Here is a 22,688-nt window from a genome sequence, read left to right as displayed (position 1 = left end):
GCAAGTATTGTGAAGTGGCTATTAAAAAAAAAAAAAAACAGAAAAAGGATTATTTGCACACAGTAGTGGTCACCATATATCTCAGTACGTTTATACTGCATCATTCTTGGCAGTGGTTGGTGCCCAATTTATCTACATCACCTTACTTTTGCCAGATCCAAGTCACCCCAAATCACTGTGGTTGGGTATGGTTCAACAAAAGCCGTGTTTATCCTTGGATCAAGCCTTCCTGGGTTGGTAGCTTTCTGACATCTATTATGCCTTAATGACCTCGCGCGGCATTTTGCTCATCACTTTACATCTACAATTGATGTGCACACAATTCTGACTCTTCTCCAACTGACCTGAAGTAATTAGGTCGGTCTCTTTGCTTGGCGGAAGTCACTCTTATCACCACTGCCCACCTATGACATTGACAACTCATGTACTCACATGGAGATCCCAAACAAAGAGCTCCTATAACCGCAGCAGTCAATAATCACCCCAGAGTGGCATATGACACCTGTCAAAGCCTGACACATCAAAGATCTGCAGACCCACTCGCGCATCCCAGCTTGTCTTCCTTACTGCAGCAGTTTGCATATAGGACCATGGTCCAGCAAGGAAATACCACGTGGGCAGAAAAGGTATTTACTATTTATAGATCCAAGTAGGTCCATTTGGTTACCAACTCTCTGCAACAATAGTCTTGATCTGCCACATCCAAGGCACTGTAGTTCTGGCAGCACATCAACTTTCTTTGCATATAGATAGTATTTGTTGTCGTATGCAGTTCATGCAGAGCTCAACATTGAAGGGGAGGTTGCGATGTGGTTGTGAAGACAACATGTTTGCACCATCAGCAGGTCACTGATAGTGGTCGGAGGTGTGGTTTTCAATCACGTTAAGGGTGTGATGTTCGTGTCTTGGTCATCCGACTGCTGAGAAGAGCTCATTTTCTTTTAGGGTCCGTTTGGTTCATGGAATTGTAGAAATCGAGATTTCGTCAAATCAAGGTTTTGCAAATCTTGATTCATGTTTCTGGGATTTTACTTGAACCATTTGTTTCACTTGGAAGATGAGTGGGGAGATAAATTTTTATCTGTTTGGTTCTTCAAATTGGAATTGGAATTTGAACAAACCAAGATGTGTTACTAACTCAAAGCAGAGCACACACATTTCATGAAGACGAACAGAAGCCTTTATGATTACCTTCATAATGGTGGATATTTTTCTTCACCCTGTCTATACAAGTCAGATGCAAATATTTCTTTGTTTTCTTGGTTGATCTAGTTGTTTCGCATTGATGCATTGTACATATATCAAGAAAACAACAATCACATGGCCAACATGGGAAATTTTAAAGCAACAAAACTGTAAATTACAATTTAGACTATCCAATCAAGTACGAACTCTTCTCCCATGTCAAGCCCGGCAATTTCATCAACAGAAACTTCATGTGCCAACAAGTTTTTGTCCTTTGAAGCAGATCTGTTATTTGATTTGGCTACCATGAACTTGGCTTACATATTTCATTGCATAGCTATGTCTGTGTCTATGTGCATGGGACTTAAGAGAATGCTACTCCCTTTGTTATATGTTTCTATCCTACTCTTCGACATAACTGTGTGTGCTCTGGAGTATGGCAGTCCTTGCAGGCCTGTGAACTGCGGTTTCAATGGAATCTACCGATTCAAGAGCAATTCCAGTAATTGCAGTTGTCCTCCGGGATTTCACTTTGTGAACAATGGTAACCCATCAAAGGGATGCCGTTCACACATTCCTTTATCAGAGTTGCAGGGGAAATGGTACAGAAATGTATACGATTGAGCATGTAGATTTTTATGGAATTGATTGCAGACAATTGAACTTCGCAGATGCAGCTTCTTGTAAGCAGGCATGCCTTGAAGATTGCTTTTGCACAGTGGTTGTCTACGTCAATTGTAGTGGTGGAAATTTCTGCATGATGAAGCAAAATATTCTGAACAAATGCCTGTGTTGCTGATTTTGGGCTCGCAAGAATGACCACAAAAGGGGAATCGCACCCGACAACAAGAACTGCTGGGACCCATGTTACCCAGTGAAAATGAAGAGCAGACAAAACAGTGAAGAATATTTTAGGTAAACAAAGCAATATATTTACGCTCGGGGGCAAAAAAAAGTCCATTTTCATTTTTATCTACTCCCCGAAAAGTGTAACTGAGTACTAAATCTCAATTCCTAGTCCAGAGAGGGAAATATGATGACTTGGTTTTGAGGCAAAATTAGAAGTCGGGTATTCTAATTCCATTTTGTCAATTTTAAAACAAAAGCAAAAATTTTCAAATCTGGATTATGGAAAAGCCAATTCTCGTCATCTTCCCTGATCAAAACAGACCCTTAGAGCTTTGTGGTGAATAATCCAGCATTCTCCGAGACACAAAATTTGTCCCAATAAATATAATAGTGCTCTCTCTCGACCTTGTGTGATTTTTGGGCTTAGTGGCAAGCAAGTTGTTTGCTGACAATGATGTGGTGGGGCCGGTGCTAATAGCACTTATTTTCGTCTCTGCTGAGATAGTGGTCATATCAGCGACCTAAAGCATGCCAATTTGGCCTTCAAGTGCCTAAATCCAACCGCTTGTATGCCTCACAAAGGGGTGTTTTTTTTCCTTCTTTTCCTCATAACTAGGGCAAATGGAGGCCAAATTCAGCAAACAAGATATTGATGGAAAGGGATTTTTATCAACATCGCAAACGTGTAGGTATGATTTAGTGGTTTGTCATTAGATGCTGATATTTTACACTTGAAACTCATTTTTTTGATCTCATTTATGTAATCATTGGTTATCTTAATCACTTTGGAGAAAGGGAACCATAGGTATTGGAGTGAACTCATTCTCACTTATCTTAGTGAGCATCATCTAATGGGAAATATTTATAATCTATTTCCCTATTTGTATAATGAAGTTCCTTGTGAAGGGGATCATTTTATTTGGAGAACGTTTTGAGCTATAGTTTTTTATGCTATATCTGAAAATGTTGATGACTTTTGTGAGACTATTTGTCACTCTGAGGATCCTCTTGCTTGCTAGAATTTTGTTCAAGAGTTATATGAAGTCCACAATTCTTCACCATCTCTTGATGCTGCTCTTTCCAATGCACCTCTTTATTCTTCAAAGCAAATAACCCATGGTTGTAATCCTTTGGAGGAAATTGCAGATGCTTCAGAGGTTCATAATTGACTAGTTGAGATCTCACAATCATCTTTTGTTGGTGACATCCGTGAGTCACTACGAGAGATATCTACTTGTTTTCCTAATTGGGATTCCTATTTGCCATATATTGGCTCATTGTTTGTGTAGTCTCAAATTTCAGATTTGGGAAATATATTTGACGAGTTTATCTTCTTCTTGATGAGAAGTTAGCTAGAGTGGGAACTACTTATTCACCTTCTTTGGAGATTGAAATGCTTAATTCTTCTCCTTTACTTGGTTTGGCACATTTCATAGTTCAATTTGATGATGTGATAGATTATTTGAGCTTGGAGATACCTATTCAAACATTAGAGATACATATTTTGAGAACTTCTTCCTCCTTTCATTTGGATAGGGATTGGTTCATGGCATCATCCTCGTACTTCATTTGGATTCCACTTCCTAGTTTCCATCCACAATGAGAAGTGTTCTTGCATTTGTACTTGGTACATCTTCTTCCAAAGGTAAGAAATGTTGTTTCTAGGCATTAGACTATGTTTTGTCTTCAAACACCCACCATTATACCAGGAGGTTCTTCATTGGGGTAGGGATATGATGCCTTCTTTTATCCTTCCTATGGGGGGGGATCACTACTTGTATATACATGATGTATGTAGTCCATGGGAGGTCTTGAGTACTTCATCTATCCATGCATCTTGTGTGTTTTCATTTCACTTTTTGGAGGAGAATTTTTTTTCCCATGAGGTTCTCTTTCTCCACTTTATAAGAGATTGCATTTCATGAATTGCATTGCATATTGTACATAGGTACATAACATGGCCTAGTAGTTGGGAACCATCTTGCATTGTGGGGGGGTTGTAATTAAATATTCACTAATTATAATTAACTTAAGCTTACTTACGATAATGCATTGTATAGTAGTTTGTTGTTGGGACACCTAGGAGATTGCACCTATATTAAGCACATGGTGTAGGAGAATTCTACAATAGGTGGTGATGTTCCACTTTGTGTGAGATCCACTTTTAGTGCACATGTCACATTATCATCCTCATCATTGACACTTAATTGCATAATGGAGGATGAGCTACTTTTGGTGGACATGTGATTCCACCTTCTATAGGTAATAGGCTAATAGCTTATCAGCTTCTTATCATTGTCTATTATTGCCTTGCCTATATATGCAGGCCTATTATGTACATTTTAATCATGTCCATTATCAATAATATCATTATTGCATCTTAATGCAATTGTCTTGTCATTCTCTTGTGGAGTTTATCTTGATCTTTCATTTGTTCCTAGGGGTGTTGTAGAGTAACCTAAAACTCCGATGCCCCCTTAGACAAATCTCGGATTTAGACTATCTTTTAGTTGATACTTAGGTTTTTGAGTCTTCTAGACATGATGGTAAGGTCAATTTGGCCTAGACTACTCTGGAAATTCAGATACCTCCTAAATCTAACTTTAAACCTACTTGAAACCATTGCAAATATGAAAAACATAATGAAATTTGATGAAATAAAAGCCAAACTTGACTTTCTTACATGCTCTTGATTTACTTATGAGGTCCTTTAAACCTCAATCTACACCCAACAAGTTTTTCAAGCCTAACAATGTCAATTCTGCAAAGGAATCTATAACAGCAGAGCTCTAATAACATGTAGCAGTAAATGGTGACTCCTTAGTACCCCTTGGATTAGTTGCTAGACCAAACTATCCTCCACAAGAGAATAAATCTCAAGACTAACTTGCTTAAAAAATGCAATATCAATTCATTGAATACTAGTTGAATACAAAAAATACAATTTGATGGCCTTGAGTATAAAGACAAGGTTAAAACATAGGATCAGACAAGATTATAATGTCTTAATTCTATTTAATGAGACAACTATCTTAATCAGATATTGAATGACCTAGCTAACTTGAACTAAATATGTGTCATAAAGATATGATAAAATATTTAGACAACCAAGAACATTAAAGACCTAAGTGACTTAAGTCATGCAACTAAGTCCCCTACTAGAAACTAGCTAGGTACAAGACCTTATAAACACCAGCATAAAACCCTCTAACAATAGATTTGAGGTCACAACTAGCTTGAATGCAAGGCAGTTGAGTGTTCAAATCTACCTACACAAGAGGAGCAACTTCTCATTATAGTAACACCTATAAATCTAGTCATTTTTTCCTTCAAATCGTAGGTGCACCCAAGGCGTCCAATGGGAGCATGAGGACAAAGGACAAAGGAAGGCATATTGAAGCAAACAAGGTCAACTAGGTGTTATCAAAGGAAATCATGGCATTTGAAGGCAAAAATAATGATGTAATGGTTAATTGTCCTAAAGGTCCTAATGAGGACCCTACGACCAAATCTTTGTAAAAGGGGTTCAATAGCACCCTAAGGAGTTTGAATAGATTTAAACAATTAATAATGATGTATTAATCCTAAGTGGATAGGGTTTGAGGGGTTAGGAGAAAAGAATAAATTGTAAGTTATACTTTCAAATTATAACGGCTAGTGAAAATTAGGAGGGAAATTAAGTTTTATTTTTAATGATTTGGGAGGTTGAAATACACTCATATAAGCCTGATCAAGGCAATGAATGAGCAGTGATAGAAGATTGGCACTCAAATTATATGGATTGTTCATTTATGAAGCAATAAAAGCAATTTTTCTTGCAAAATTTGATGGTTATTTGAATTCTGTATTGGATTTGAGTGTTTGCATGGGAACAGCACAGGGGTACTTAGGGTACTGTTATGGGTACAGATACGACTATTTTCCAAAATAGGGGATGGAGGTACTTGCGTACATCAAGCTTATTTTAATATAATTTAATATTTATAGAAAATTTGAAATTCCGAGTCATGACAATGGTTTTTCAAAACAAGAGTAGTAAAGTTTGCCAATGTAATGTATTGTTTTCAGTTTCAGATTTGCAATATGTTTGTAATAATAATATATCATAAATGGTTAGATGCATAACATGAAGGCAGACTTTAAACACTACTGTCTTGAACAGTGATAAAGTTTACCGTTAATCAGTATTGTATCAAAGTTTTAAACTGATTATCTACTGAATTATTGAGCTTGATAAACAACACTGATACACTAAAAAAAAAACTGAAACAAAAAACATAAATCTTAATCAAGGTCCTTAGCTATGATGCTCTCCACTAAGTACCCAGTACTTCGGGTACATATACCGAGTACTTGGGTATGTGGGTAGGCATACAAGGGGTGTGGGTACGTGTACCCATGCAACCTAGGTTTTGAATCATATTCATGTTTTAGCGCTGACAGGTGTAAGGCTTTGAGTTTCCATTAACATAGTTTTGATTGGGATCAAACTAACTTAGTCTATTTCTTGAATGGCCATCTGATTCTCAGGAAATGGACTTATTCTAACATGTATTATAATGTTCTAACACTAAATGTGCCAGGAGATTAAGGATTGCAGGGTACCCTAAGAGTTTGATGGATTTGGGTGCTTGGAAAGTGAGGCTAGCCTATAGCAGAAGAGGATATGCTTGAACAAGACAATGTTTTAATGAGTGGAGAAGTTTCACATGATCAAGGACAAGATGTAGGAATCTTCATATGAGTCTGGAAGCATTGGTAAGTCGTTGTATTGAAAAACCCTTGTTTTTGGAGCATTTTGGTGAGGGTTTTACGAATTTCATACAAATTGATATTTTGGATTGAAATTAATTGTGGAATCTTTTGATTTGGGACAAAATACAAAATCGTACAAAGTTTCATAGATTGGGGACAAGTATTTAGAGTAATTCCTTTGTAGAAGTGGGTGTTTTGGGGCTTAAAAACAGTGCCAGGTGTGGAACAGCAGGGTACGGTCCAAAACAACACCATCTAAGGTTTTTATATGTTGTAGTAGGCTGAAATGGGTGCCTCAAAATATAATTTGTTTTTCAAGTTGTTTGCAAACATTTTGAAAAAACAGCCAAAAATAGTTTCAGGAGGGCTAATTGGGGGCTACTAGGCCTAAAGGTGAAAGTTGGAGTTTGCTATAAAAACCAAGGGGTGGGGTTCTCAACCCTGTTGAATCACTTCACTCTAAGTTGGAACAAACATCCTAAAGCATTTGGAACCTTTGGTTAAGTCAGCTTTAAGATTCAGTTCATTTGAAGCATTCTGGTGCCATTCGGACAAGGAGTAAAAGCTAGGAGTCCATCATATTTTTTAGTAAAGAACCTGATAGCCCTATCACTCCTCATCAATGCGGTTCCAATTATGTACACCAAATGTTGAGGGAATGTCTCCTTTTTGTTGCTCAAGTGGATAACCTTAGAATGAGTAATTTAGTATCTTAGCACTCTTCCAAACTTCTACCAAAACCTAAATATGTTTTTCCCAAATGTTGTGTGCAAGTTAAGCTACAAAACCACCCCTAAATGGCATCCCTAAACAGAATTGTGCAAAGTTAAATAGAATTCAATCCTCAAAATGAAGTTTGAGGTGTCTTGTTTATCAATTAAAGAAAAAAAGGGTAAGACTCCAGATCAAGGTTTGTTTCCTGCCTTGAGTTAGTAGCTAGGGTTTTCCCCCCAACTAACCAACTTGAGTAGAGAACTCAAAAGTCATATAAAACCTCCACATGCTTTACACAACCAACAAGCCAGATATACCTATTTGAAAATTATTGTTATGATCTTAAGCTAGGCCAACAATCAAAAAGACAACTATTTGTTTTTTATACATTAAAAACATCTGTCAGCCCAAAACCAGGAACCCATACAAAACCTCCAAGAACCATTTATACCTATTAGAAAATTGATGTTAGGGACCTAAGCTAGGCCAACAAACAAAAGAACTATTTACTTTTTATACACTAAATATATTAGTCAGCCCAAATCTAAGCACACAATCAAAATTTTCAAATATTATATTTTATTTGTTTATTTTTATTTAACTAATATTGTTGTTTATAAGCACCTTTTTGTTCATGGTTGGCCGACTTAACTAATGAGAAAACACGATACTTCTACCTTCAAGCAATTTCAAACTTGGATGCTAAAAAATCTCCACAGTAATTTCAAATTTGGATGTTAAAAAATCTCCACTCCTTCCCATGCAATGTCCTCTTATAGGAAGATTCTTTCATTTCACCAAATACTTCAAAATAACCTTGTTTCTCAACTTTTTTTCTCTTACATCAATAATTGCCTCAAGCTCTAAAATGGATTTCCAATCATCATCAAGTGGGGCCAATTCTTACGGGGGATTGACTTCTTGTCCAAGTTGGCCATCTCAAGGCATGAAATATGAAAAATATTATGAATTCTATTGTTATATATAAGTTCCAACACATGCACCCTCACCAATTCTCCTTAAGATTTTATTGGGTCCATAAAATCATGGCTTTAACTTCTCAGTAGCACTTCCCTTGAGGGCAGATTGTCTATACTCTATAGGTTGTAATCAAATCTCTAACCACTATTTATTACAATATTAGATAAGTTGTCTATTATTAGTTAATGGTTATCTATTGTAAATATCTAATTAGCTTTAGTTTGCTTTCATTTTTTGCTTTCTCTAGAATAGAATGTTTCTATTCTTTACGATCGTTTCCTAAGAAAACATCGTTTCATTCTTTTGTATAAATTGACAGTCTGGTCTCTGTTAATAACAAGCAAGTATTTACCAATTACTTTCGTAATATGGTATCAGACCTAACACTTAAATTTTTTCGAAAAAAATTATAATTTCTTCTTGAAGTTATCTGTTTAAATTTTTTCAAAATTATTTCAGTCAATTTTCTCTAAAACCCGCCTCGGGTTTTCTGCCTGGAGAAACTCGAATCAGACTAACATCTTGAGCTAGGGTTTCCTGCAAATCACGTCTAAAAAATCTGGAGCTCCAAATCGCGATTTTTTCCCTGCCTCTCAACTGCAACAATTTTGTAGCTCATGACTGGAAAATCCATTTGCAAATATACAAATTGTGTATCATCTTGCAAGCGCCAAATCACAATTCCTCAGGCTCGTTTTTTACTACAAATCATCCACCATTTTTTTTTGCTATAGAAAATTTGCAACGGGCATCTTTGGTTTTTTCGTTTGGAGTGGCAATCAACTAGAAAAACTTTTTTTCCCTATCAATCTTGCCACAACCTTTACCCAACAGCTGTAGTTCTAAATCCGCCTAGTTCTTGGTCTGGTTCTGCAACGTTTTTTCTCAATTCTGCCATTATTTGGAGCTTGTTTTGCTACCGAATAGGGTTTTGCCCGAAACCTTAATTTTTGGGTTTGAAAAAAAATTGATTCCAGATTCTTGGTGGGTTTTTCGAGAGCTCAATCGAGTTGTCGTCCATTTTTCATGGTTGAGCACACCTGAATCAGATTCAGGAAATCCGTGATCAATTACTTGCCATCAGTCACAAGATAGAGGAAGAGGATATTGTGGTTGTCACTCTTCGGAGTTTACCAAAATCCTATGAGCATTTTATTGAGACTCTCAACATCACATCTTCTGGTGTTGATTTGAAGTTCACTGATCTTTGCACCTGTTGCTTCAGCAAGATCAGTGGAAACAACAATTCGATAGCAGCTCCAATTCCACCTCCACAGAGTAAGCCTTTGCTGCGAAATCATTTTACAAGGATAAAGACAAGTTTTAGTAGCCATCTCAACAGAAGTCTTCTGCTCCAGCATCAGATGGTTCTCAAAAGAACATTCAATGCAACTACTGCCACAAGTTTGGACACATGAAGATTGAATGTCGAAAACGCTTAGCTGCACAGTCTATGCAATCAAGTTCACAGGCCAAAGCGAACAGTGCAGAGCACACTAAGCAAGCGGAATCTGTCTTTTACGCCTTCATGGCTAAAAGACCTGCAGCTCATGTGAAGTCATTTGCCTAGTACATTGATTCAGGTGTCTCTCATCATTTCACTTACCACAGAAACTAGTTTACTAACTACCAGCCTTATTCAAACTCTGTTATTTTTGGTGGCGGAGAAGTGTACACGATTGTCGGCAAAGGCAACATTCAGATTCAGTCTGTAGGTAGGAATCTCATATTCCTTGATGTGTACTACGTTCCAAGGATGGAACTAAATCTACTCTCAATCAGTCAATTGCTACAACATTCTCCATACTTGGCAATCACCTTCAGTTCACATCAGTGCACCATCACTAATCAGGCAACTAAGTCTATTGTTGCAGTGGGTCTTATGGATCATGGTCTTTTCAGACTTACTGACTCTAGTGATTCTCAAGACTCAGCTATGGTTGCTCGGAGGTGTTTTGTTAGCACACTTTGGCATCAGCAATATGGGCACTTAAATGTGCATTATCTCTCACAACTTGCTCAGGATGAGCTTGTTCTTGGATTGCCAGAGATTTAGACTCAATAGCTTGGAGTTTGTGATGCATGCCAAGCTGGGAAACAACATCACACACCTTTTACCAGTGGCGACTCATGGCGAGCTTCTTAGGTACTTCAGCTTGTACATATCAATATTTGTGACCCTATGGCCACTTCTTCTATTCTTGTGTCCAAGTATTTTTTGTTGTTTGTTGATGATTTCAGTAGAAAAATGTGGGTGTATTTCCTTAAAAAGAAATCAGATGCATTTCCTGTATTTCAGAAGTTTAAACCTTTAGTTGAAAAAGAGTCTAGGAAATCTATTATTACTCTTAGATCAGACAATGGGGGGGAATTTTGTTCTAATGTTTTCTCCAACTTCTTGGATACACATGGCATCAAACGCCAATTAACCACACCCCACACGCCACAACAGAACAGTGTAGTTGAACGTCGAAATAGGACAATCACCGAGATGGTTCGATCCATGCTCGAACACAGACATGTTCCGAAGTAGTTTTGAACAGAAGCAGTTAACACTACAGTTTATCTATTGAATCAGTAACCCACAGTGGCAGTCAAAGGTAAAACTTTGGAAGAGGCCTGGTTAGGTCGCAAGCCCACAATCAGTCGCCTGAAGGTTTTTGGCTCCCTTGCTTTTGTTTGGATCTCTAATGCTTCACACACCAAGTTAGATACCAAGAGTCAGAAACTAATGCTTGCTGGATATAGCAGTCTTCACAAAGCCTACCACCTGATCGATGTTGAGACATCTCATCTCATCTACAATCGTGATGTGGTCTTTGATGAGCAATGAGGACCTTTCATGCCTGTTTCTCTTGTTCCTGATCCAGAAGACCAACCTATGCAGGCTCATGATTCGGGAGTTCGGCTTCCATTAAGTGCACCTCATGGGAGGGCTCCAGTAGCTCTTGCAACTCCAGTTATACCAGTAATACCTGTACAGACACCTCTGGCTTCTCCTGCAGGATCACATTGCTTTGTAGATGCTTCACCTGAGTTTGATTTAGATTCTTCTGATAAGGATCCTGCTGATCAAGCATCTCCTGGTACTAATGTTGGTCATTCTCCTATTCAGCCTGAGTGGTGGGCTAAGACACTTGCTGATCTTTGTGATGATGAGCTCATCGATGGGAGAACTCCTTGGAAAAAGAGCAAAACTACAAATTATGTTATCTTTGCTCTCATGGCCAACATTCACAGTGTGTTCGAACCTCAAACATATTTCGAGGCTAAAGGAATTCCAAAGTGGGAACAAGCCATGACATCTGAACACCAGAGCCTACTGAAGAACACTTGGGTCCTTTCTGATCTTCCACCAAGGAAGAAACCCATTGACTACAAATGGGTCTACAAAATCAAATACAAATCGGATGGTACTTTGGATAAGTACAAAGCTCGTTTAGTGGCAAAGGGCTTTTCTCAGCATCAAGGCATTGATTATGAGGAGACCTTTGCTACTACTGCAAAGATGAGCACCATCAGATTAGTCCTAGCCATGGCAGCATAGTTTGGCTGGAAGGTCCATCAGATGGACGTCAAGAGTGCTTTCCTGAATGGTGATCTCCATGAAGGGGTCTACATGACGTAGCCTCTTAGTTTCAAAGTTGCTAGTAAAGACCATCAAGTTCTCAAATTAGTAAAAGCTCTCTATGGCTTGAAGCAGGCCCCTCGGGCATGGTACATAAAAATTGATAAGTACCTCAGTGATCAAGGCTTCAAGAGGAGTCCTTTAGACTCAAATCTGTACATCAAGACTACTGATAATGACATCATCCTTCTAGTTATTTATGTGGATGATCTAATCATCACTGGCAATTCAGCATCTTTGATTCAGGGAATCAAACAGAACTTATGCCAGTCTTTTGATATGACTGACCTTGGGCTCATCCATTATTGCCTAGGTGTTGAAGTTTGGCAACAATCTTTTGGTATATTCATCTCTCAATCCAAATATGCCAAGGCCCTGTTACACAAATTCCGTATGCAGGATTGCAAACTTGCATCTACACCTATGGAGAAAGGTCTCACGTTATCAGCAAAGTCTAATTCTCCTTCGCTTGATGATACTACATACAGGAAACTAGTAGGCAGCCTCATCTACCTCTTTGCTACCAGGCCTGATATCAGCGTCGCAGTCAACTATATTTCACACTTTACGACAGCTCCTAAGGCTGATCATTAGATGGCAGCAAAGTGTGTGCCTCGTTATGTGAAGGCACTTCAGATTATGGACTTTTGTACTCTTCAAGTTCTAACCCTAAACTCAATGGGTTCACAGATTCAAATTGGGCAGGCTTTGTTGATGATAAGAAGTCAACATTTGGATATGTGTTCAGTTTGGAATCCAATGCAGTCACATGGACCAGTAAGAAGTAGCAAGCAGTTTCTTTCTCCTCTACAAAGGGACTATTAAGGCAGGATGTGAAGTTGTTTGGCTTCGTCGGATGCTTGGGGATATGCAGATGTCACCAATAGGACCGACAACTCTGTTTTTTGATAACGAAGGCATTATCAAGTTAGCATGAAATCCAGTCTTCCATGAACGAACCAAGCACGTGGATGTTCACTGTCATTACATACGACAACTAGTTGAAGATGGGACCATAGATTTGCAATATGTTCCTACCATAGATGAGACTACAAACATTCTCACCAAGCCTCTTGGTCCTGATAAGTTTGTCAAATTCAAAGGACGGCTTGGTGTTTTAGATAGATTAACCATTAAGGGAGGGTATTCCAATAATAGATAAGTGGTCTATTATTAGTTAATGGTTATCTATTGTAAATATCTAATTAGTTTTAGTTTGCTTTCGTTTTTTGCTTTCTCTAGAATAGAATGTTTCTATTCTTTACGATCGTTTCCTAAGGAAACATCATTTCATTCTTTTCTATAAATTGATTGTCTGGTCTCTATTAATAACAAGCAAGTATTTATCAATTACTTCTGTAATACTATTAGTCTTCTGACTAGAATAATCAAATATGAATGAAGTGGCATCATGACTATACAGTGCCTTGAAATAAGTTCTAGCTATACATGCGATGAGTAGAATCGTACAATATTCCCCAAGGTGTGGCCATGTAACCATGTTGTTTGCTGCCCTATGACATAGTTTCCCAAGCAACCTTCTATCCATCTATTCACAATTTCCACTTATCCATCAGTTTATGGATGATAGCTAGTGTTGGGAGTCAATTCTCCTTTACTTGTCAATCAAACAAATTCTAGTCAAAACAAGCTAATAAATCTGTTGTCCATGTCACTAAGCATGGTTCTCAGCAGGCCATTAAGTCTAAAAACCTATTTAAAGAACAAATTTGTCTTCTATGGAGCCTTATAAGGATATATGATGAAAATGACCATATTTAGTTAGCCTATCAATAATCATATAAATACAATCCCTACCTTGCATTGTTGGGAGTTCTGTGATGAAATCCATGGAGATACTCTTTCCAATTTTTCATTTGAGATATATGGGAATTGCAACAAACAGCTTGAAAATACATACTCTATTTTGTTTTGTTGACTAACCAAAATACTCCCCATTATGTCTCTTGCTTGTATGTCTTGCAGGATGTCTAGTAAATCATGTGTTACGGTATGCCCTCAAAATTTTCTCCTTCGCCCTTGATTGTAGAACAGGTTACATTTGAATCTTCAAAGAATGACCTTATCAACCACTTTGTACTTATAACTTTGTCCTCTCAAATGCTAAAGTGTGTCTATTTTTCATCAAAACTGTCACAATTCCCTCTTATAAAGCATCACATCTAAAATCAGAGTGAGAAATTTAGAATAGGCAAAACAAAACATGAACTTATTACCTCCTTGAGCTTGTCAAGAGCTCTATGTGCTAAAATGCTCCAAAAGAAGGCCTTCTTCGTCAAATCTATCAATGGGGCTGCAACTTATTAAAACTCTTTCATAAACCTCCCATAGTAGTTGCATAGACCCACAAATACCCTCAAATATGAAAGTGTTTGGCTATTCTTGTATCGCCTTCATCTTTTCCTCATCCATCCTCACCTCTTCCGCACAAATCTTACTTCCCAAATATGATATGGCTTAATGTAATCAAGCTGTCATCAAATAAGACTAGCAACAAACATCTCAATTGTAAAATAAACTCACTGAGGTGGTCAGTGGGTTAACCCAAATGGCATGACCAAGAACTCATAGTGCCCCTAGAGACACTTGAAAGTTAATTAGTGGACATCCTCGTCTTTAGCCTTCATTTAATGATACCCTGACCATTAATCAACTCATAGTGCCCCTAGAGACACTTGAAAGTTAATTAGTGGACATCCTCGTCTTTAGCCTTCATTTAATGATACCCTGACCATTAATCAATCTTCAATAAGTACACTACACCATCAAGCACATCTATGAACTCGTTGATCTTGGATATGTGACAGCTATTCTTGATTGTCTTTTTGTTGGGGCTTAATTATCAATACACATCAAAAAACACAAATGAAGCAAATGGAGGCTCGAACTGGGAGATATGTGTCCCATGGCCAATTAATCCTTAATTGTCTTCTCAGTCTCTTCCTCGTACCATCCAGGATGGCGATATGGTGTAGTTATAATAGATTTTTCTACTTCCTCTTGCTCAATTACATGTTGAAAAACTTGATTTGGTGATAAACTAAGTTGCTGAATCTTGAGACTTTTTCTGGGCGTTTCCGGATACAAAACATACCGGAATCTGATTCTGAAACGAATCTCCTGTGAGTACACATCTGGGGTATGTGTTTTTAAATGCTGAAATGTTTAGAGTTCTAGTTTGATATTTTAGATATTTTTAAGACCTAGACTGTTGATTAACAAACTCTGAACTTATCTACCATGAGATTCTGACTTGATCTTCTTGATACAGAAACCTGAATTTAAATTAGAATGATATGTTTCTAAATTTGAAATTTGTAGCTGTTTTGTTTAGCATATGTATAGGCATATGACATTCTAAACTTAATTCTATTTTTAAGCTGCATATATAGATACATACATACATACACACACACACTCAGACATATGAACATACCATAAACGTACCCAACCCCCTACAAAAATTTCTGCTATACCTGCATTCCGTACCCACGTACCCATTCCCATTCTGATTCAGCAACTTAGGTGATAAACTTGGTGAAATTTTGTTCAAGACCTTGCTGTGTTCATCCAAGATGGATTGGATGTTGATATAATTAGACTTACCATCCCTGATGGGCTTATATTTGTAACCAAGCACTTTTCTACAAAGCCACTTAAGCCTTTACAAAAGACTACTTTGCTTGTTCGAAACCATCATGGGAACCCCATTAGGAAGGCCATGCATAACTGACTTCTTCCCATTGGATTTGAATAAGTTCAACTCCACAGGCTAATAATTCTATGTCTACTTGTCAGTAAATTGTTCCTTCCAGAAGATGCTATGTAAGCAGGAAAATAGCCTACGTTTGCAATAGACTGTTAACGGGCATGTTGAGACAAGATGGGACTTGTCCATTTGTTTGTCTGAATGTGAATGGGAAATGTTGAAAGGGCCTGGGCAGAAGGATAGTTATGTACATACATTTACTTCTAAACAAAGAACAAAGCACTATGATTTATGCCCTTTTTTCCATCTGTAATGCTTAAAGTACTCTAAATTCCTTCAATCAGCTGCAGCTGAACTTCCAAGAAATAGTTACAACTTTTTTCACTAGTGATGCATTCACCAATATATTTTTCTGTTGACAAAATTGTTTGGCACATATCTTAAGAATACACCCAAACTGCAGCTGCAGCTCATTTAGTTTTTTGGCCTGTCAACCTTGGCTAGCCCACTTTTGGCTAATTCTGCCGTTTGTTGCAGTGTGGAAAACTCTCAATATGCAATGGTCAAGATTAATTTCAAACCATATAATCATAGCAAAATGTTCCATTCTGATGTGGTTTGTCAGAGTGTAATGCTGTGAATATTCGGATTATAATCTATTGTTATCAGAGAAAATGTAATGAATTTTAACTAGAATGTGTCAGAAAAATTACCTCATTGATGAATATTTAGTCACTTTTTCACAAATTTCTATGTACAGAATTATAGTCAAAACCAAATCCATAAGCATTGATCAAGTGTACAATAATTGTGTTGTAGCTTATTTTTCACTACTTCATATATAGCTTAAAATAGTGTGATTATTAATTTTATGCCTATCTATGTTCAACAAGAAAGAAAACTAGCATTTCACTAACAATGCCAAAAAGATGGTGCATACTTGTTAACTTCAGGGAGAGAAGACTGCAATGAAACCAAATGAGCCATGAGATCCTTCGCAGCAGTTGCATCAACATTCTGAGAAAGGAGAAGTAAAATTTAATGAATATTGTATTTGATTTTTGAATCCTCAAATTATGTTCCTGGGAACCTTAAATGAAAACAATATACTAGTCCTAGTTTCTTACTTCATAGTCATAACGTGTGTAATAGTGACGACCATAAGAAGCCCAGTGGCTATGGACTATGTCCTCAACAGAGACAAGCTTCCCACCAGAAAGATTGTCCTTATTTTTAAAAGCAAGGATTGAAAGCCATGCTAAAACTGCCCAGATTCCATCCTTCTCTCTAATATGATCAGAACCTGCAAACATTGAAGAGGTGGAAGATTATATGCTTTACAAATTTTACTTTGGATGAAATTTTACAAAATGTTATCATTCCTGATTTTTCCACTTTTGTTTAAATGCCTTAACTCTTCACATTTCAAGTGTGACCTCTAATATCATTGACCCTGTAGTCCGTATGCATCCACTAATAACAAATCAATATCTTTAACATCTTCTCTGATCTCTAACAGATAAACAATATCTTTAGCAAGATGCTTCTTTTGATGAAGTCACTTCTATGGTCCCTTGTGGAATTCAATAATGGAAACTCCCTGGTTTAACTAGATAATCTTTCTGAGATTTGGTTTCGGTTTTCTTCTGTTATCCTGAAGATGTATGCAACAGTATAAGAGAACTAAGTATAAATTTTCTATTCTGGGAAGAATACCTATCAGATTTCACAATGATCAAAACAAAAGCTAGGAAACGATGGTAGCCAATCCAGAAAATGATGAAATAATGCATGTCCAAAAAAGTCAATGTAAATTGCAAGATGCTAATTTTTTCAATGACACCTTTCACTTTCTAGGGAGTTTCCAGATATGCTTACTACCATTGCTAATGAACATCATGTTTCTTTGATGCCAAGTATGAATATTGTTTTTGCCAAGAACACTCTTTTATTCTTAACAACTATGAATCTCTAGAAGCTTAAGCAGCTTTTCTTGTCTTAGAAACGCATGAACATGTATCTAAAACCCCTATGATTTCATGAGCTTTGATAAACAAGAAAATCTTTGTATCTTTTAACCAGGCTTTGAGTGTTGAACAAAATCAAAATAAAAACAAAGGAGACAAGAGGCATTCAAAGCATGTCATAACATTGACCTGCTGTGAGGTTTTCACACCATTGCCCCATTGCAAATGGGGACCCATCTTTTTTCTTTACCAGCTAGTAGTTTAGTAGTTTTAGTGGCATAGAAACAGCTTTTGAGCTCTTAGATGACAAGTCTTTGAATGGCCTTAGAGTAAAGTTGGAGTCTAGGAGACCATGAGATTTCTGAAATCATAAATGCCATATGAGGTTCCAAGACTTAGTCAATTTTCTCACCAAGTGGAGAATCATACAACTCGTGAAGTTTGAGTGCACGGAAAGCTTGTGGACTTTGGGAGAACAAGAATATGGCCTTTGGAATTAAGTTGAACTAGAGAACCTCAAGTGGCTTACTAGCAAAGGTTACCCCAAGTTTCTGGGGCAGGTATGGCATGGCATAGAGGATGAGTATCCAAGACCACAATATTTTTTTTTGCCAATTTAAGGACAGCTATTTAACAATAGTGAAAATTGAAATGTGTAGAGAAATTTAAAATATTCATACAAAAACATGGACAAAGCATGCACTTACACCTAATAGAACCTTTAAAAAGAATTAGCTGAATTCATATGCCAAACTTGTGTTACCTTTAGAGTCAAAATCAAATTTCCTCTAGAAGTCAAAGTAACCCTAGGCATCCCTTGTTCCCAGGACATTTCCATGATAGGGATGCCTTAAAAAATATCGAGGACGTGTCCCTAGCTAACACTTTGACTAACAGAGCAAAAGAAAAGGAAAGTCAAGTGAAAAGTTAGAACCAAAGGAAATTTGAGCAAAGCAGCAAAAGATCAAGCAACAAAGAAGAGAGATCAATTCATAAACCTTAAGTTTTGGGTTGCAAGCAAAGTTGAAAAACTCAAACTCTGCAATATCTCAATAGGCCCAAAAACTTTGAAATCTCGGAATCACTAAAAGCTCGGCTAAAAAATTAGCAATAAATCAACACTTTTATCGAACATTTGAAAATATACAATTTCTTAAAATATTTTTAAAAACACATATATACACCAAATCTGTAAACCATATACTAATTTGAGATATCCACCATATATTAATCAAAGTTTTGAGATGAATACATAGCAATTAAAACTTAGTAGATTAACATAGAATCATAGAGCAAAAAGCAAGTATGGCATTTGAATATATATAAGTTCAATACATATAGAAGTCAACTCCATGAAAGTACACTTCTAAGTACATATTAAGTTCAAGTTTCTATATCAACAAAAGCTACAAGTAGAAATCATAGATTACGTGTATGACTATGACTCAAAAGAGATCACTGTTGTTGCATGAGTGGTATTGAAGCAATTGCAGCATCTTCAATAGGCGCTTGAATAGGTGCCTCAAGAGAAGCCTCAAGAAAAGGAAAGTCAAGTGAAAAGTTAGAACCAAAGGAAATTTGAGCAAAGCAGCAAAAGATCAAGCAACAAAGAAGAGAGATCAATTCATAAACCTTAAGTTTTGGGTTGCAAGCAAAGTTGAAAAACTCAAACTCCGTAATATCTCAATAGGCCCAAAAACTTTGAAATCTCGAAATCACTAAAAGCTCGGCTAAAAAATTAGCAATAAATCAACACTTTTATCGAACATTTGAAAATATACAATTTCTTAAAATATTTTTAAAAACACATATATACACCAAATCTGTAAACCATATACTAATTTGAGATATCCATCATATATTAATCAAAGTTTTGAGATGAATGCATAGCAATTAACACTTAGTAGATTAACATAGAATCATAGAGCAAAAAGCAAGTATGGCATTTGAATATATATAAGTTCAATACATATAGAAGTCAACTCCATGAATTTACACTTCTAAGTACATATTAAGTTCAAGTTTCTATATCAACAAAAGCTACAAGTAGAAATCATAGATTACGTGTATGACTACGACTCAAAAGAGATCATTGTTGTTGCATGAGTGGTATTGAAGCAATTGCAGCATCTTCAATAGGCGCTTGAATAGGTGCCTCAAGAGAAGCCTCTACTGGATGCCAGGATCATGTTCCTCCTCACGTGTTGCCACTTCTACATCCCAGTCATCTTCGTAAATCTCAAACCCAACTAGTTGTTCATCAGTCAATAAAGGATCCACATGCGCATCTACATCATCACCATCAAGAAGAGAAATCCAATCTATTGAATATGGATCACTCTCATCAAGTCAAGTGCTTCATATGAAGCTTACCCTTGCACCTTCTTTTCATGCAACCACGGGCTGTATTGTGCATAAACAAGTCAATCAAGCATGTCTGAGTCAACATGTTGTGCTTATTTGTGTGTACATTCTCAAAAATACTCAAGTTTTGCTCACAACCAAAAGCACTACAAGGTTGCGATAATATTTGGATGGCAAGCTTTTGAAGATTCCACCACAGATCTACAAGGATAAAAAACCATTTATAATGTGGTGAAGATTCCAATAAAATTAATAAGCGAAATAAATGGTATAATAAAACTAAACATAAGTTCTTTGTTAAGTTTTAATAGATTTGTCATTGTTGTAACTTGTAATAGCACTTGTAGATTTTTTTTGTGTGTTTCAAGTTACCTTCTCAATACATACGTATATGAAAATAAGAAGCATGTCTCCGTAGAGAGACGTCTCTTTAACTCTCATTAGTTATCAAAAATATTTGCTACTAATGCTCCATGATAATAATCATGAAGGGTAGATACTAAATGTTTGAGACCAATAGGTCATTCAAACATTTGATTTCATTGATTGGAATCATCCGATTCACGCTGCAATCATTAACACTCCCTTTTAGCTAGGGAGGATAAATAATATAATTAATATTGCCTCAATAGAATATCAAGTTACATGATATTCACCAAGTACTCGGTTGTTCATAAGGTATGTGTACACGTATCCTTAATAATACTTACCATAGGAGCATTACATTCATGGTTTGTTTAAGAAAATTAATCCACAATGAAAGAGTTACTCTATCATGATCTGCTTAGACATCATAAGATATCCATCATAATAGAAGATTAAGTTATTGTAAGATCTTCACCTTCTAGTAACTTGAACAAATACAAGTGATAATCATTTGCAAGTCATCACTCCTCGTGATGTATACAGGGGGCAGGCCCATTAAAAATCATGTAGTCACACATATGACATCAAAATTTTATATGAAGTCACTATGGCTACTCTCATGTGGCGTTGTCATGACATCCACCATGAACCATATCAAAAAATAAGGGTTTTCACCTCAAAATTCTCTCATTGAGAAGAATGTATTACGAGGGATTGCACTTTGAAGTCCTCCTTCACGAAGAAAAACTAACCTTTTGACCTTCTTGTCCAAGGTTACTTCTAATGAAATGTCAAACTCCCTCTAAAGCTGATATCAACTTTTCTAACCTCCTTGTACAAGGTTTCCTGTAATGGATTTTCAGATTCCCTTTGAATGTTAGAACCTATCTACATATGTTCCACCAACTCAACCCCATGACAACAAGTTATTTCTTCATTCTTAAGATGATGTTTGAATCTTTAATCTAAGCATATGGGCATAGATAATTTATCAAGGACAAATGATCATAGCTTGGATTGTACTTCTTTATGAAATTGGGGAAAGGTTGATGATTATGTAAAAGTAACCTAGGTTCCCATGATGGAATATTCTTTTTTTTTAATCCAACATTGTATAAAGCCTTGACATATCTCTTGTGGTAGTTCAACAATTAAGATCTCAATTGTTGCTAGATTGAGATAATTTTTTAGCAGCTTACCTCTAGCCCCATTTTTGAAGTACGCAGATCTCACTCTTGTACACCAAATCACGAAAGGATACATGGATCTCACTCCTCCATGTGTGCCTTGCCTATGCTTCTCCAAACCACATGTTTCTTCCCACCACACACCCATCCTTCTCCTGTGTTGTGAATCTTCCTTCTTTAATGCCCCAACTAAAGAGTCATTTCTGCCCAAACATACGTGTTCAACCTCCATCTGGCATTTCCAAGGCTATACGCAACACAACTTCTCAGGTTCTCCTTTAATGCATGGCATGAATAAGAACAACCTTCAATGTATTCCTCTGATTTATGACATTCTTCTCTTTCTGCATTGCATATGTCAATATAATAATTTGTATCCTTGTCTTCCAATACATACAACAACTTGGAAACAAGGTTCTAGTTATTAAATTGTCATTTAATGGATAATGACCAGCTAAGCCTAACTATAATTTGTATTGTTTGTTGTTGACAATCCACTACATTTTCCCTCCCATTCCTTGACCCCGCCTTTTTTGCTATGACAAAGCACATTGGTCTATAAAAAACACTTGTGAATAAATCACCGGTTGAATGGTCATTGTTTCCCCCTTTTTATAATATATTAATTTCTGACTTATATAATACTTTTGGTTGTTTCAGTTACAATGACAATCCCTTTTTTCTAGCTGCCGACTATATTTGATACGTATTCCTTCTATTTGGATCGCAGACTTATTCTTTTTGGGTCTGTCCTCCAATGCAATTCTTATTCCTTTGTATCCCACTGCCAACATAAAAAATATTACTAATTCCTTCCATATGTGTTCTCATCTAATCTCAAACAATATTGGATATTTTAATAGATCCAATCTGCTCCTTCGTAGTGTCTACGACAATGACTTGCAAGTCTAATATTGGTCTCTAGTTCTTAATGTTTCATCATCTACCAATTTGTAGGGAAT

At 36.7% G+C, this 22,688-nt stretch overlaps 1 protein-coding gene across 2 annotated transcripts in view; it reads right to left on the bottom strand.

Moving 5' to 3' along the window:
• Positions 1 to 22,688, bottom strand: part of LOC149565262 (phosphoglucomutase, cytoplasmic) — a 97,833-nt gene that overhangs the window by 12,230 nt on the left and 62,915 nt on the right. For both annotated transcript variants that reach the window (XM_089818813.1, XM_089818812.1), the window contains exons 15-16: positions 16,970 to 17,145; positions 16,783 to 16,859 (exon numbers count right to left, since the gene is read on the bottom strand). In XM_089818813.1, coding sequence (XP_089674939.1) covers positions 16,783 to 16,859; positions 16,970 to 17,145 — 253 coding nt within the window. The remainder of the gene's footprint in view (positions 1 to 16,782; positions 16,860 to 16,969; positions 17,146 to 22,688) is intronic.

The sequence above is a fragment of the Cupressus sempervirens genome, chromosome 3, assembly GCF_028749045.1.
Source record: "Cupressus sempervirens isolate cs-2001-9-10 chromosome 3, ASM2874904v1, whole genome shotgun sequence".
Lineage (NCBI taxonomy): Eukaryota > Viridiplantae > Streptophyta > Pinopsida > Cupressales > Cupressaceae > Cupressus > Cupressus sempervirens.
The sequence above is the reverse complement of the archived record's forward strand: the minus strand, read 5'-3'. Positions and strand labels throughout refer to the sequence as shown.